The 13,595-nt window shown below is 50.7% G+C and overlaps 3 protein-coding genes across 4 annotated transcripts; all 3 read left to right on the top strand.

Annotated features, from left to right (window-relative positions):
- Positions 1–595: 595 nt before the first annotated feature.
- On the top strand, positions 596–2,843 carry TrAFT101_009721 (uncharacterized protein). 2 transcript variants are annotated; one of them, XM_024908083.2, is made up of 3 exons: positions 596–896; positions 1,079–1,469; positions 1,534–2,843. In XM_024908083.2, the coding sequence occupies exons 1-3, from the start codon at positions 851–853 to the stop codon at positions 2,576–2,578; spliced, it is 1,482 nt and encodes a 493-aa protein (XP_024761350.1). In that variant the 5' UTR covers positions 596–850; the 3' UTR covers positions 2,579–2,843. The 2 variants fall into 2 exon arrangements, with proteins under 2 accessions (XP_024761350.1, XP_065984863.1); XM_066128742.1 differs by having other exon boundaries at positions 1,083–1,469; positions 1,534–2,790.
- A 2,661-nt stretch (positions 2,844–5,504) lies between these two features.
- On the top strand, positions 5,505–9,478 carry TrAFT101_009722 (uncharacterized protein). Its single transcript, XM_024903865.2, has 6 exons — positions 5,505–6,393; positions 6,478–6,709; positions 6,783–6,915; positions 7,005–7,054; positions 7,112–7,613; positions 7,693–9,478. Exons 1-6 carry the CDS (start codon positions 6,207–6,209, stop codon positions 8,803–8,805), a joined length of 2,217 nt encoding a protein of 738 aa, XP_024761348.1. The 5' UTR covers positions 5,505–6,206; the 3' UTR covers positions 8,806–9,478.
- Positions 9,479–10,943: 1,465 nt separating this feature from the next.
- Positions 10,944–13,574, top strand: TrAFT101_009723 (uncharacterized protein; the record flags this gene model as incomplete). The annotated part of the gene is made up of 1 exon (XM_024900089.2): positions 10,944–13,574. The coding sequence occupies one exon, from the start codon at positions 10,944–10,946 to the stop codon at positions 13,572–13,574; it is 2,631 nt and encodes an 876-aa protein (XP_024761347.2).
- Between the last annotated feature and the right edge of the window lie 21 nt (positions 13,575–13,595).

Consider the following 13,595-nt stretch of genomic DNA (forward strand, 5'->3'; position numbering starts at 1 on the left):
CAGATTTCTTAGATCATCTAGAGACAGATCTAGTTGGCTTTGGAGATGGAAAGGATAAAGTGATGGCGCGGTAAGACGTGCTTGATCGAAGGTGGTCGGTCTCTGCGTTGTGGCTAATCCTGTGGTAAAATGCTGGTGAAAAATAGTTGAGTGTAGCAAGCTAGAGAAATATAGCAAAAAAAAAGATGCCTAGGCGGCTGCCAGAACGGCCGGACAGCAATTCGGTCGGGGAAAATGGCGTTGGACCGGGTTTCCGCAGGTATAAATGATGCCTTGACTAGCCTGCGCCCCAAGGCAGGATTTTGGAGTTGAAAAGCGGCTGCGTTGCTGTATTAAAACCAGGTTTGAAGAGGCTCGCGTGAAGTCGTGAAGCTGCGCTCCAAGCGGCCGTGCACGGACCATGCGCAGCCTTGCGCCCAAAAGACACCAGCGTAGGTACAAAGCACGAGTACCTGCTGCATTTTGGCAACGTCGCGCTGAACGGCGTCACGTGGCAAGTCATTATCATGATTGCTTACGTACTTACTAAGCCAAAAGGGAAATTCGATTCGCCCCAATGTGGCTTACCCCGGCCAAGAAGGTCATGTCTGGAATTGCGCCATGCATGCTAGCATCTGAATTTCTCAACCTCCACAAATACACTTGACACAAAACTTATATATTTTCATTCATTTCAATAATTTTTTTTTTACCCTTCACTTACTCTACACGGCGTTTTACACGCAGCTCAGTTGTTCTTCAGCATATTGGGCTTTGAGTTGGTGCTGAGTCCCGATTGTCTCATAGTGCTAGTTAGTCTCTTCTCCGTTCTCGGAGGTCGAGTCATTCGTTGCTACTTGCAGGCGGCAAGATGAGTGAGAAAAACGGTATCAATGGTGATACCAATATGAAATACGGTCAGTACAATACACTTTTCTCCTATTTGCTCAAAATTACATCCCAATTGCCACTCTTTTTTACGTCTTCACCCTGTGTGAGCGTCAGCCAAGTGGCTCAATGGGCCGGGGGCCGCAGCAGACTGCTTGATATGTCCATATACGTGAGATTGTGAGAAGAATAGTGGCTGAATACCTGCAAGAAAGAACCCAGTCGCAACCTGAGAACCCCTTTTCGGCTCTCATCCCCGACCAGCAAATAGCCATTGTGCCGGAATTCACTCTCGAGTCTGGCGTCACGCTATATAATGTTCCTGTGGCCTATACCACCCGCGGCAAGCTGTCGCCCTCTGGTGACAACGCCATGGTGATATGCCATGCCCTGACCGGCAGCGCTGATGTGAGCGACTGGTGGGGTCCTCTGCTTGGTGGTCCGGGTAGGGCTTTCGATACATCAAGATTCTTCATCGTATGCATGAACAGCCTAGGCAGCCCGTACGGCACAGCAAGCCCGGTGACGGCCAAGGATGGCGATGCCAAAAATGGTTATTATGGACCCGAGTTTCCTCTCACAACTATCCGAGATGACGTGAAGTAAGACGCCCCTTTATGGTTCCCTCCCACTGGCACTGAAGACAGACTAACAAAGGCCAACCAGTCTACACAAACTTATCTTGGATGATTTGGGGGTGAAGCAAGTGGCTGCCGTAATCGGTGGCTCTCTCGGTGGCATGTTTGTTCTGGAGTGGGCGTACTTTGGCAAGGACTATGTTCGCTGTGTGGTGCCGATTGCCACGTCCAGCCGGCATAGCGCATGGGGCATCAGCTGGGGCGAAGCTCAACGCCAGAGCATCTATGCCGACCCAAAGTACGACGATGGATACTATCCTTTTGATGATCCGCCTGTGACTGGGCTCGGTGCGGCTCGCATGTCTGCGCTGCTCACTTACCGTAGCCGCAACTCGTTCGAGTCACGGTTTGGCCGGAACATTCCCGACCCTTCCAAGATTCAGTCAATCCGAGAGCGGCCCAGTCCCAGCACGCCGTCGGAAGCGCACTTTCACATCCACAATGATGGCCACAATGTGAAGCGGGCGTCAACCTCGCGCAAAAATAGCCAGGCTGGCTCTGGAGCCAGCAGTCCGGGATCACGATCGGCAGAAAACGCTGACCCGCAGTTCCATGGCCCGGGGAATGACCGCGACCAAGGAGAAAGCCTGACTGGAGGTGACAAGCTGCCTACATCGACATACTTTTCCGCACAATCCTATCTGCGCTACCAGGGAAAGAAATTCGTCAAGCGCTTTGACAGCAACTGCTACATCGCTATGACTCGAAAACTGGATACTCATGATGTCTCTAGGGACCGCGCATCGTCGATCGCTGAGGCTCTTGCACTAATTGAACAGCCCCTGCTCGTACTTGGCATTGAAAGCGACGGGCTATTCACTTTTGCCGAACAGGAGGAGATTGCTCAGTACGTCAAAAATGCGCGACTGGAGCGGATCGATAGCCCTGAGGGACACGACGCCTTCCTCCTGCAGTTTGAGCAGGTCAACCGCTACGTGCTGGGCTTCTTGAAAGAGATTCTACCCGATATCATGTTGGTCGAGGGTGGCGCCCAGGAGGAAGTTGGCGTGGGGCAGCTGATGAAGTCGAGCACATTCGGTGAAGCTGAAGTGGATGACATTACTGCGTGGTAGCCCCGGACGGCAGGCAGTGTGCATAGGGAACTACCTTGGATTAATCTATAGCACTGGGTGTATTCTACTTCTTCACTCCGTCCCGTGCTATGTACACAGTAATATTATAGATAGATGTTGGCTCACACGAGGGGATGGACGCAAAAGTCTTTGGTTAGAAATGGTATTCAATATTTGTTCAGACAGAGAGCCACAACCTGCATATAACTTGGCCGCATGTGGAAATCTTTGGCTATCCATTGGCTGTCGAATTTCAGAGTGTTGGCAGGATTCTCAAACAAGCAAGGGAGCAGAGTTGAGCTATTGAATACTATCGACTACTTGTTAAGCTACACTGTGCAAGTAGTAGTAGTACCTAGTAGTAGGTAAAACTGGTACGGAGTATTCGTGCGGATACTACTCTAGTAGTGCTGAGTTACCGCTTAGACGGCTAAGCTCCGAAAGAGCAATACGAATCAGGACCTCACAGCGTGTACTCGGTGGCATCCTGCAGTGATAATCGTGGCACAGGGGCTAGGATCTGGATCCTGCTATGCTACCGACGTAGGTATTCATTCCCCTTCATCCGACGATAACACAGCTGCTACGGGTCGCGCTTGTATCAGATGTACAAGTTTGATCACGAAATATCACATAATACAAACAGCGATATCCGTACGAGGAGATGATTAGGAGCGCAATGTTATGCAGGCGTAAAAAGGTCAAACAAAGGAGGTCCGTTTGGTACGACTTGCGGCGCCTGGCTTTTGGAGCGAGCGAGAGCCGTTCGCAGCAGTCTAGAACGATCTGCTAAGCCGGCTTGCTCTGCCAATCAGCGTCGTCGGTGATGATGCAAGCCGTTTTGCCGTTTTCCTCCTCTCCTCCAGCGCAGCTTATGCTGTACGCTAAGTAGGCTTATGAAGCTGTCAAAGCTCGCAACTGCCTACTCTTTTTCTGCTCTTGCGGGCACCTGAGAAATTATGGACGAGGGGCCATGTCAGGTCAGCGAGCAGATTCCACCGCAGGCGGCCAGGGCTGGCGCCGAAAGGCCGGACAGCTGGGAAAAGATCTGGGACTGGGAGCCCCCTGGTGCAATGCAGGTTTCCGATGCTCTATCAAGGTGCTGACGGGCCATGCAGCCCACGACGAGACCGGCCGGAACCCCAGATCAGAATGCAGCTCCGAATGCAGTGCTTGCACGGCGGAGGCAGGACGATTACCATGGCCGTACAGACGGCAATCTGGCTTTGGTAGCTCGAATCGCGATTCACCACCCCACGCAGCCTCTCGCTTCGAGGAGGGGGGGCCGGCGAGCGAAGCTGCTGATGGCCGTCACAGTCTGCTCCCGCGTGGGGTGCAACGTGCGATTTATTAGCGAGCGAACTGACGTTCTCCCGTCTTGTCCTGGGCGAAGATGAAGAGCTGGATGAGCACCGGCTGCTGGGCGAGTTCCACAGGCCTACAGCGGGCGTAGGGCGTGGCTAGCAGGGGGGGGACCATCCTTGCAGAGCCAGGCGTCGGATGTAGAGTAATAATAGAGTAAGAGAGATGCATGAACCCATCAGGCAGTATTCCGCATTAGCCCAGTTAGACGTAGTGGCAGTCAACACCATGAATGTTACTGCTTGATGCTACTGTAGGCTTGAGGGCAAATGAATCGTTGGTTATTGGGCGTGGTACTGCGAGGTACTGCAAGATGCTCAACAGACACAGGGAGTCGCTGCGGCAGTCGCCGGTACATCACAGTACAAAGGTTCGGAACAAGTGCCTAACAATGCCAGTGGAGTACGGGGTAGCGATAGCACGATACAGTATTCCAAATGCTTGCGATTGAATTGGTGACGAGGCTTCTGGCGGTGTACAGTATGGGTGATGGGGATGGGGATGGGAATAGTACTATCCATTTCGCTATTGAGATTGAGTAATGTTGCTCGTACGAGCAGCGAATACAACTCCAAGCATTAATATCGCAAGTTGCCACTCCACCGACAGCACTGTGTTGCCTGCGCTCCCCAGGCGTGCGCGAGTCAATGGTGGCGTGTTCGCAGCACCGAGGCTCCCCGGTGATGCAACGGGGATAGAGCGCGAAGAGAGGCATAAAAAAGAAGAGATAACAGAAACAGGAAAAAAGCCAAGGAAGAAAAAAAAACTGGGCTTGCCACGCCTCCTTCAGCAGTCTGTCTACCGCGCGTGGGTGTGCTGCAGAACTTAATACCGTGCAGCAAGCGTCAATCAAAGCACTAGAAAAGATCCATTGTAAGGCACCGACAGCTATCCAATCCCATCGACTAGTGCTTGTCAGCGACCCGCTCCTCCTCGTCGGGGTCTCGGAGTCGCTGCTCAATCGGCTCTCAGGCACGAGCGTTCTGGAAAGGCTTCAGAACGATGGGCAGCCTCCAGGGCACTGACTCGGCGCCGCTGCAGAATCCACAAGGGCGTTGCGCTAGGCGGCGTAGGGCAGCTGGCTCGAGCGCCCTTTAGCAGCCATGGTTCGGCAAAAAGTCGTTGCGCGCGGGCATTGGCTGGGCGCGAAGCCAGCACGTGCAGTAGTCCCGGCCGATCCACAGCCCTTGGCGCCATAGAAGCATCGCCAGCCATTGTGTGTTTCGAGCACTATCGGGGCCAGTAGCCGGGGGTTGGTGCGGAAGCAGGCTGCTAAGGAATGACTGATGGGCGATTGCTTTGCAAAAGAGGGGGTTGCTGGTACGGCACAGTGAGTATTGCTGGGTCGGTGTGCTTTGTGCTGGCACTTGGTCTGGCTTGGCTGACTTCGGATCCAGGACAGACTCGATTTCCTCACACGAGCTCTCCCTGCCTTTGCTCGTACGTAACGCCGTTGTCCCCCCTGCACGTCTTCGTACGAGGCGAAGGAAAAAAGAAGAAAAACTCTCAGCTGTCGAACCTTGGCAGCAGCATAAAGCTTCGCCTGGGGCTGGTGGCGGTTCGTGGCGGCTCCATCCATCCACTCGGCCGCATGTACGAAGGTCTCCATCCATCCATCCATTCACAACAAAAGACCAGGCCGTCCCTCTTTTCGACTTGCGTTTTGCCTCGTCTCACCCTCCCGAATCTTCATCCCGCGCCTCCGTCTGCTGGCTAGGCGGTTCTTATTTCGGTGACTAGCGCCCTGGTTGGATTTACTAGCACCTGCTTTCCTTTCACCTTGACATCCTGCAGCACAGCGCAAAAAATCCGTGCCATATCATATTTGTACACGACATCGCCCTCATCGAGCAGCCTACGAAGCTTGTCAATCCTCTCAGCCTCATGCCAAGCTGTCCCGTCACAGCGCAGGTCGTACAGCCTTGAACATCGCCGTAGCCACGATACTACCTACCAAGATCCTTCTCGCTCTGCTCCCATTTGCCATATTCCACTGAGCGGCGGATCGCAAATTACATCAAGCTGTTGCTCGCCTTCAGCCATACACGACAACGAGAGGCCACCAACAACATCGAAATTACTGAAACTGAAACCGACGCCGTTGTTTTTGCTGTTTCGCTGTTTCGCTCGTGGAGCTGTCCTCGCCAACCTTTCTCTTCCTTAACTCGGCACCAGTCACCCATGTATTCCCGGTAGCGACAAACAGGGCTCGTCCTTGACATCAAGCTCAACCGTATCAACATCTGCCTTTTAATCGTCACCTACGATGGCGACCTTTGTCGATGGCGAGATGCTGCCGCCGCCGGCAGCATCAATGCGTGGCCGCGACCACACATACGGCGGCAACAATGCTTTTCACAACTTTTACAACGACTATTCGCATATTACCGACTCCAACCTACGCAGACGACTGGCCTTGTCCGAGATTGACAAGGTCCCTTTTGGGTTTTACCGTATGTTTCAGTCTTCCTACAAACCCCAGGTTGGGTAGTTGATGGAGTTTGCAGACTCAGGTTTGTCTAACTATGGATATCTAGATGTACGAGCCGTGCTGGTAGCTGGAGCTGGGTTTTTTATCGATTCCTACGACATCTTTGCCATCAACCTCATCGTCAGCCTTCTCGGATTAGTCTTTTACAGCGGCGACACCTCTGTCAACGGCTATGGAGGCAATGGCGGCATCCTCCCCGACCCTATCAACCAGGCCCTCAAGGCATCCACCAGCGGAGGCATTGTGTTGGGGATGATCATCTTTGGCTGGCTCGCCGAGTAAGTAGCAACTCAAAATCGCTTCCATTAGGCTTGGAAGAGCGGCCGGTGCTGACAGTAATTTGCGGCTTAGTGCATTTGGCCGGCGTCGTATGTACGGCATCGAGCTCATCATCATCACCATTGGTACATTTGGTTGCGCGCTTGCGTCTCCGAGCCCCACGATTAGTGCCGCCGGCTTATTGATATTCTGGCGCGTCATGATGGTATGGAAGCGAAACCCCTTCTCTCTGCCCTTCTGCCTCTCGTTCTACCCCATTCTTTTGCGGGATGACAACGACTAACGCGGCTCCAGGGAGTCGGTATTGGTGGCGATTATCCACTTTCCAGCGTCATCACTTCAGAGTACGGGCATTATCCGACGTTTTGCATCTGCCGGCATAATCACTAACTCGCGTCTAGGTTTGCGCCGACACGCTGGCGTGGGGCCATGATGGCTGCCGTTTTCTCTATGCAAGGCCTGGGTCAGCTTTTAGCCGCAATCGTTGCGCTTATCACTACCGTGGCGTTCAAGAAGTCGTATGTGGACATCTCTGCAGAAGGCGCCTGCGATCTGGCGTGCAGGGAGGCCGCTGATCGATCGTGGCGAATCATTGTTGGCGTTGGTGCCATCCCTGCATGCCTGGCCCTGTACTATCGTATCACCATCCCTGAGACACCTCGCTACACGTTCGATATACAGAACGACGTGGAAAAGGCCGATGCCGACATCCGCGCATACGTGTCGAGCAGGCGAAGGAGCGACCAAGGCTCCATGTCCATGAAGCGAACCCGTACGGCAACTGTTACCGAGCAGTCGCCACTCGATGTGCCCCCAGCCTCGTGGCCTGATATCGCGAGCTACTTCAGCAATCTCAAGAACTTGAAAGTGCTCATTGGTACAACCTCGTCATGGTTCTTTCTGGTGCGTCTTCAGATATATGCATATCGCCGCCTTGGCCTCCCCCTTTTTGTTGTCTATTTTTGCTGACCCTTAACAATAGGATCTTGCATATTATGGCCTAGGCTTAAACCAATCTATGGTTCTTAGCGCCATTGGATATGCTAATGGAAGCACATTGTACCATAGATTGTACAACCAAGCCGTCGGCATGATTATACTCGCCTGTGCCGGGTCGATCCCTGGCTACTGGGCCGCAGTTTTCACAATCGATAGCGTCGGCCGGAAGCCCCTTCAGTTTGCTGGCTTTCTTCTCCTCACCGTCATCTTTTGTATTCTTGGCTTTGCCTTCCACAGCTTAACCGAAGGAGCAATGCTTGCCCTCTACATCATTGCCCAGTTTCTATTCAACTTCGGCCCCAACACAACCACCTTTATTATCCCTGGTGAATGCTATCCTACCCGATACAGATCTACTGGCCACGGTGTCTCTGCCGCCAGTGGCAAGATTGGCGCCATCATCGCCCAGGTTATCAGTATCCCGATACTGAGCCAAGACTCTCCTCCCGACTGCAAAGGCACCCAGTGCTCGCCACACTTGAACCGCCTCTTGCAGCTTTTTGCTCTTTTTATGCTGCTCGGAACGATAACCACGCTGTTGGTCCCGGAGACGAAGGGACTGACCCTAGAAGAACTATCGGGCGAAGCGCGTACTAGCTATAATGCCGGATGCAACGGCAGCATTAATATTACTTCACCTCGATTGCGACCCTGGAATCCCTTCACTGGCGGGCGGCCTGCCGGATTCTTCTATCCGCGGGCTCATGGCAGCTCCTTTGCAAATGGTCGACGATCTCCTCGGGCTGGCATTATGGAATCTCCAGAGATATTCGCTCAACAGGACGGCACTAGGCAGAGGACACGATTCTGGCGAAGAAGAAACCGAAAATCTCAGGCTCGGAGCGACAGAACTGACGAGATTGCCCTGAGCCAACACCCAGGCAGCTTCCACGAAAACGCTGGCTCAGATGAAATCACACTGACAGATGGCTTTCTAATACCCGGAGGACCGAGCTCGTCGCGACAACGGGCGCCCTACATGCAGCAAGAACTACCAGCGTGGGGAGCCGGATGGGGTAGAATAGATAGGGGCGGACCTCCCCCCATGGCGACATCATTGCAGTTGCAGGATGTCGGATCACTTTTGAAAGACTGATAGAGCTTTTTTTTTTTTTTCATTATCGTTGTATCATTATTAGAAAGAGAAGAGAGGGTGAGAGACATGACTCTTTTCATGGGACATATACCATTCATATATACATGTACATACACACTAAAGCGATGGGCGTTTTCTTTTACTTTATTTACATTCTGGATGGGATGAGGATGTACGATTTGATGAGATTTGGTTTATGTTGTTTTCTCATACATTCTGTTGTTTCTGCTCATTCTTTCTTTCAGAACAAAGGGGTATTCTTGTTTGTCGTTGATTGGATAGGATATACCACTTGACGACCACTTTCTTTGTTACACTTTTTAGGTAATGGGTCACCAAGAGAGGATGGGGAGCTAAACAAAAGCCGCCTGTCATTTGCCACGGCGGGAAGTGGGAACATGACCAGATGGCTTGCTCTATGTGGGCTGTTATTTCCTTCTGGCATGTCGAATAGAATTTTTCTCTGGGCTGCTCCACTTGCGATGGAGTGGTGTGAGGCAAACCAAACAAACCTTGTTTTGGGTGTTTATACTGTCTACTTGTGTACTTCGTATGTTCGTATATAGGTTGCTTTTTCTGTGTCTGGGGTTGCCGCGATGTATCAGCCAATCAGGAATTAATTAATCATATACTTATCTTCTGATTACGGGGTTCAAGGAACAGTTATACGAACGGTGAAAAAGGAAACTTTAAAAAGTAGAACCTCAATTATCGTTTTTAATTTGACAACGTAGATATCGGCTGAATGGACCATCTTCGCAAACTAAGAGAGGTATGGCGTTAACCTGTGTTAGCAAGCTTTGATATATTAAAGGTTGTCTCTAATTTAGATCTTCCTAACATGGTAATTGGGAATAAATGTAGCACGTCTTTGGTAGCTTATGCCATGCTGATAATTGGAAAGACTGGATAATCGCCTCTGCTATACTTGGGCACAGCTATCCCGCGAATTAATTTTCCTACAACCTACTCAGGATCTTGATACAAAATATTTTATAATATATAAAGCAGAACATTACATTAAGAATACATGTGTATAATTGTAAATAGATACGGGTAGAAGAGTACATGTAGAATGAATACAGAATCTTATGGACCCAATGGCAGTAAAATATTGTTCCTAGCATAATTTAGATAAAGTCTCTGTTGCTATAATAAGGCATCTAAGAATAATGCAGAATGTTTCTCAGAGATTAGAGCTTTCTTTTGTTAATTCCTGCTACTGCCTTCTGGATACTAAATCTCGAATTCCTACATTATTTAGGCGCCCAACACCGCCCCCTCCTTCGCTCTTCCATATCGCGTCTCTCATTGGCCCCGTCACAACCACAAGGATTATGTGCAAGGCTGTTTCTGGACTCTAAAATGGTCGATCTGCTGGCTCTTGCAGCTGTGCTGGATCCACGTAAAAAATGCCTCAACCTGGATCACAATCGCAATGACAGCTTCAGAGCGCGAATGGCGCGAAATCGGCCATAATTCATTTGGTCCCGATGCCTTTATCAACTAAGGCAATCTCCATGTTCATCTACCCCTCCCACCAGCTCCAGCCAAGGTCGCTCGCGTCATTCCATATCTTCTCAACGAGGATCTCGTCTACCGCAAAGAGGTTGTTGATCAACTGGACAAGTTGCTGCCACCATCGCCAGGCTTCTATAACGCGGCACTTTGGGGCTTGGGAGGCTCAGGGTAGGATATTAGAATTGCGTCTCCGGCATATAAGTGACCACACAAGGTGCTGATTAAAAATAAATTATAGAAAAACGCAGATCGCACTAGACTATGCGTATCGGCGGTGTGTCGATGATGAGTGCTGCGTCTTGTGGGTGCACGCAGATAGCGAAGCCACTTTCACGTCCGACTATAAGGCGATTGGGAAAAAGCTCGGCATCAGTGGAGAGAGCCTCGATGGGCCGGACCTGCTTGCCGCGGTGCGAGATGGGATTGAGGCACAGCCGCGATGGGTCCTTATCCTTGACAATGCTGATGATCTTGGACTCTTTGGCGTGGGACGCAAAGGGGGGAGCCTGGCAAAGTTCATCCCGGGAGGTTTGCAAGGAACGATACTGTGGACGAGCCGTGACGGGCGTATTACGGGCACTCTTGTCGGGCCCAGCCGAGGCATCGAGGTTCCCTCCATGACGAAAGATGAGGCAATATCCCTTCTTGAGATGTCCATGAGTGACAACATGAAGTCAGGCATGGAAGATGCCGAAATAGATCGCCTCCTGGAAGAACTGCAACTACTTCCACTGGCAGTTTCACAGGCCGGGGTATATATGCGACGGACAAGAACGCCTGTTAAGGAATACTTGAACCTCCTTCTGCAAGGCACGAGTCGATGGGATCTGCTCAAGATTAACGACTCTGACCGGCATCGACGGCCGGAAGTGTCAAATAGTGTTCTTGAGACGTGGAAAATTTCGATTGAGCGCATTCAAGAGGAGAGCAAGCTGTCGTATCGAATTCTTCACGTTATTGCATATCTAGACAACCAAGACATACCACATCAGCTAATGCAAGCGGCAGGCCAAGGTAGCGCTAGCAGTCAAGAGGATGAGAATGCTTATAGGCAAAATACAGATCTAGAAGTGTTACAAGCTGTCACAAGACTAGTCGAGTTCTCTTTTCTCCATACGCGCCGAGTGGAAGAAGGCCAGCGGAGCTATGAGATGCATAAGCTTGTCCAAGAGGCCATACGATATGGACTAAGGGTCCAGCAGCCAGAAAAGTCACCCTTGGGCGAATCTACGGCTTTGACTGACAGTCCACAGAATACAGAGGCATACTTCTCAGCCATAGCTCTGAAGATAGTAAATGATGTTTTCGAAAACGTTCCGTTGCCAGGGTATTGTTACATACCACACGCTATCCAGGTGGGCGAGTGGGCAGAAGTGAACGGGAAAGAAGTTGAAGCGTCGGCATTACTCTGCAGAGTATCGGCTTGTATGTATGCTTATGGGAGGTGGAGAGAAAGAGAGCCGGTAAACAGAAAGGTTATAAACTTGAGAACAAAGGCGCTCGGCGAGAAACATCTAGATACCATCGAAGGCATGGCAATTCTTGTGGTGACGCTTATATGGCTGGGCCGGTACAGCGAAGCTGAGAAGTTGGCAGAACAGGTGCTAGAGCTTCGCCGGCAGAGCGGAAGTCTCTGTGATAAACATCCAAAAATGATCACTAGCATGGCATACCTCGCAATAATACATCAATTTCAGGCCCGTTATGACGAAGCCGAGAGGTTGACGGAGCAGGTGTTGAGCCTCCAACGGGAGGTGATCGGAGATGATCACCCACAAACAGTCAACATGAAGGAAAATCTCGCAATATTATACTATAATCAAGGTCGATGCAAAGAGGCCGAGATGTTGATAAAGCAAACGCTAGATGTGCGCCGAGAGATATTTGGGGAAAAGCATCCAGCTACAATCAGAAGCATTTCACAACTTGCAATTTTACTCAGTGATCAAGGTCGGTATGACGACTCTGAGAAGCTAGCAAAGCAAGCGCTGGCCCTTTACCAGGCAGTGCTAGGGAGCCATCCACACACATTCAGTACCATGGCTGATCTCGCAGAAATATATATTTTCCAGGGCCGTTATGTCGAATCTGAGGAATTGAATAAGCAAGTATTGAGCCTTCAATTGAGAGACCTTGGAGACAAGCACCCAGATACAGTGAAGACTATGCATCTTCTTGCAGCAACCTATAATAATCAAGGTCGGTACGGTGACTCTGAAACGTTGATGGAGAAGGTATTGAGTCAACGTTTAAAGATCTATGGAGAGAGGCATCCGATTACAATTCGGTCTATGAGGAACCTCGCGATGACCTACTACAATAGCGGCCGATACACCAAGTCGGAAAAGCTAGAAGACCAGGTGTTGAAACACCAACTGGAAATTTTTGGAGAAAAGCATCCAAATACAATTAGGACTATGATGAGCCTCGCAAAATCTTACCATGCCCAAGGTCGATATACTGAGGCTGAGAAGTTCAAAGAACAAGCGTTGAGACTTATGCAAGAAGTTTTCGACGAGGAACACCCGGAGATGGCTTTGGCGATGGGTAGCCTCGCAGAAACGTACGATAAGCAAGGCCGACACGATGACTCTGAGCGGCTGAAAGAGCAGGCATTGACGCTCCAGTTAAAAATTCTCGGGGAGAAGCACCCCGATACAATCAGGACCATGGGGTCCCTCTCAATAACCTACCATTTTCAACGTCGACTTGCCGAGGCTGAGAAGCTGAAAGAGCAAACTTTAAAACTCAGGCAAGAGATTCTTGGGACGAATCACCCCGACACAATTTTGACCATGACCAGCCTAGGGGCAGTCTATATAAGTCAGGGAAGATGGCTCGATGCTCAAGGCGTCCTAGAAGAGGCGCGAATCCTCCATGTAGAAATGCTCGGCGAGAAACATCCCGACACAGTCGAAAGCCGATTAAACTACGGCAGATTACTCTATAACAGCGGCCGAAATAACGAGGCGAAATTGACGTTCATGATGACACTGTTGAGGCTGGATCTGCTGAGGGAGCGATTAGGAGATAAACATCCAAACACATTGCTGGCCATGGCAAGGCTTGCGCAGTGTTGGCGGCATACAGATCCGGACGAAGCGAAGAAGATATTGATTGAATTGTTGCAGATTCATCGGGAAGTGAGTGGGGATGAGCATGCTGATACGATTCAGACTATGAAGGATCTTGCAGCGTGTGAGGAAGAAATTCGAAACAAAGATTCCAGACAGGCAATTCAACAGTAGCAGGACAATGAGCAGATGCCG

This window comes from Trichoderma asperellum, chromosome 6 (assembly GCF_020647865.1).
Source record: "Trichoderma asperellum chromosome 6, complete sequence".
Lineage (NCBI taxonomy): Eukaryota > Fungi > Ascomycota > Sordariomycetes > Hypocreales > Hypocreaceae > Trichoderma > Trichoderma asperellum.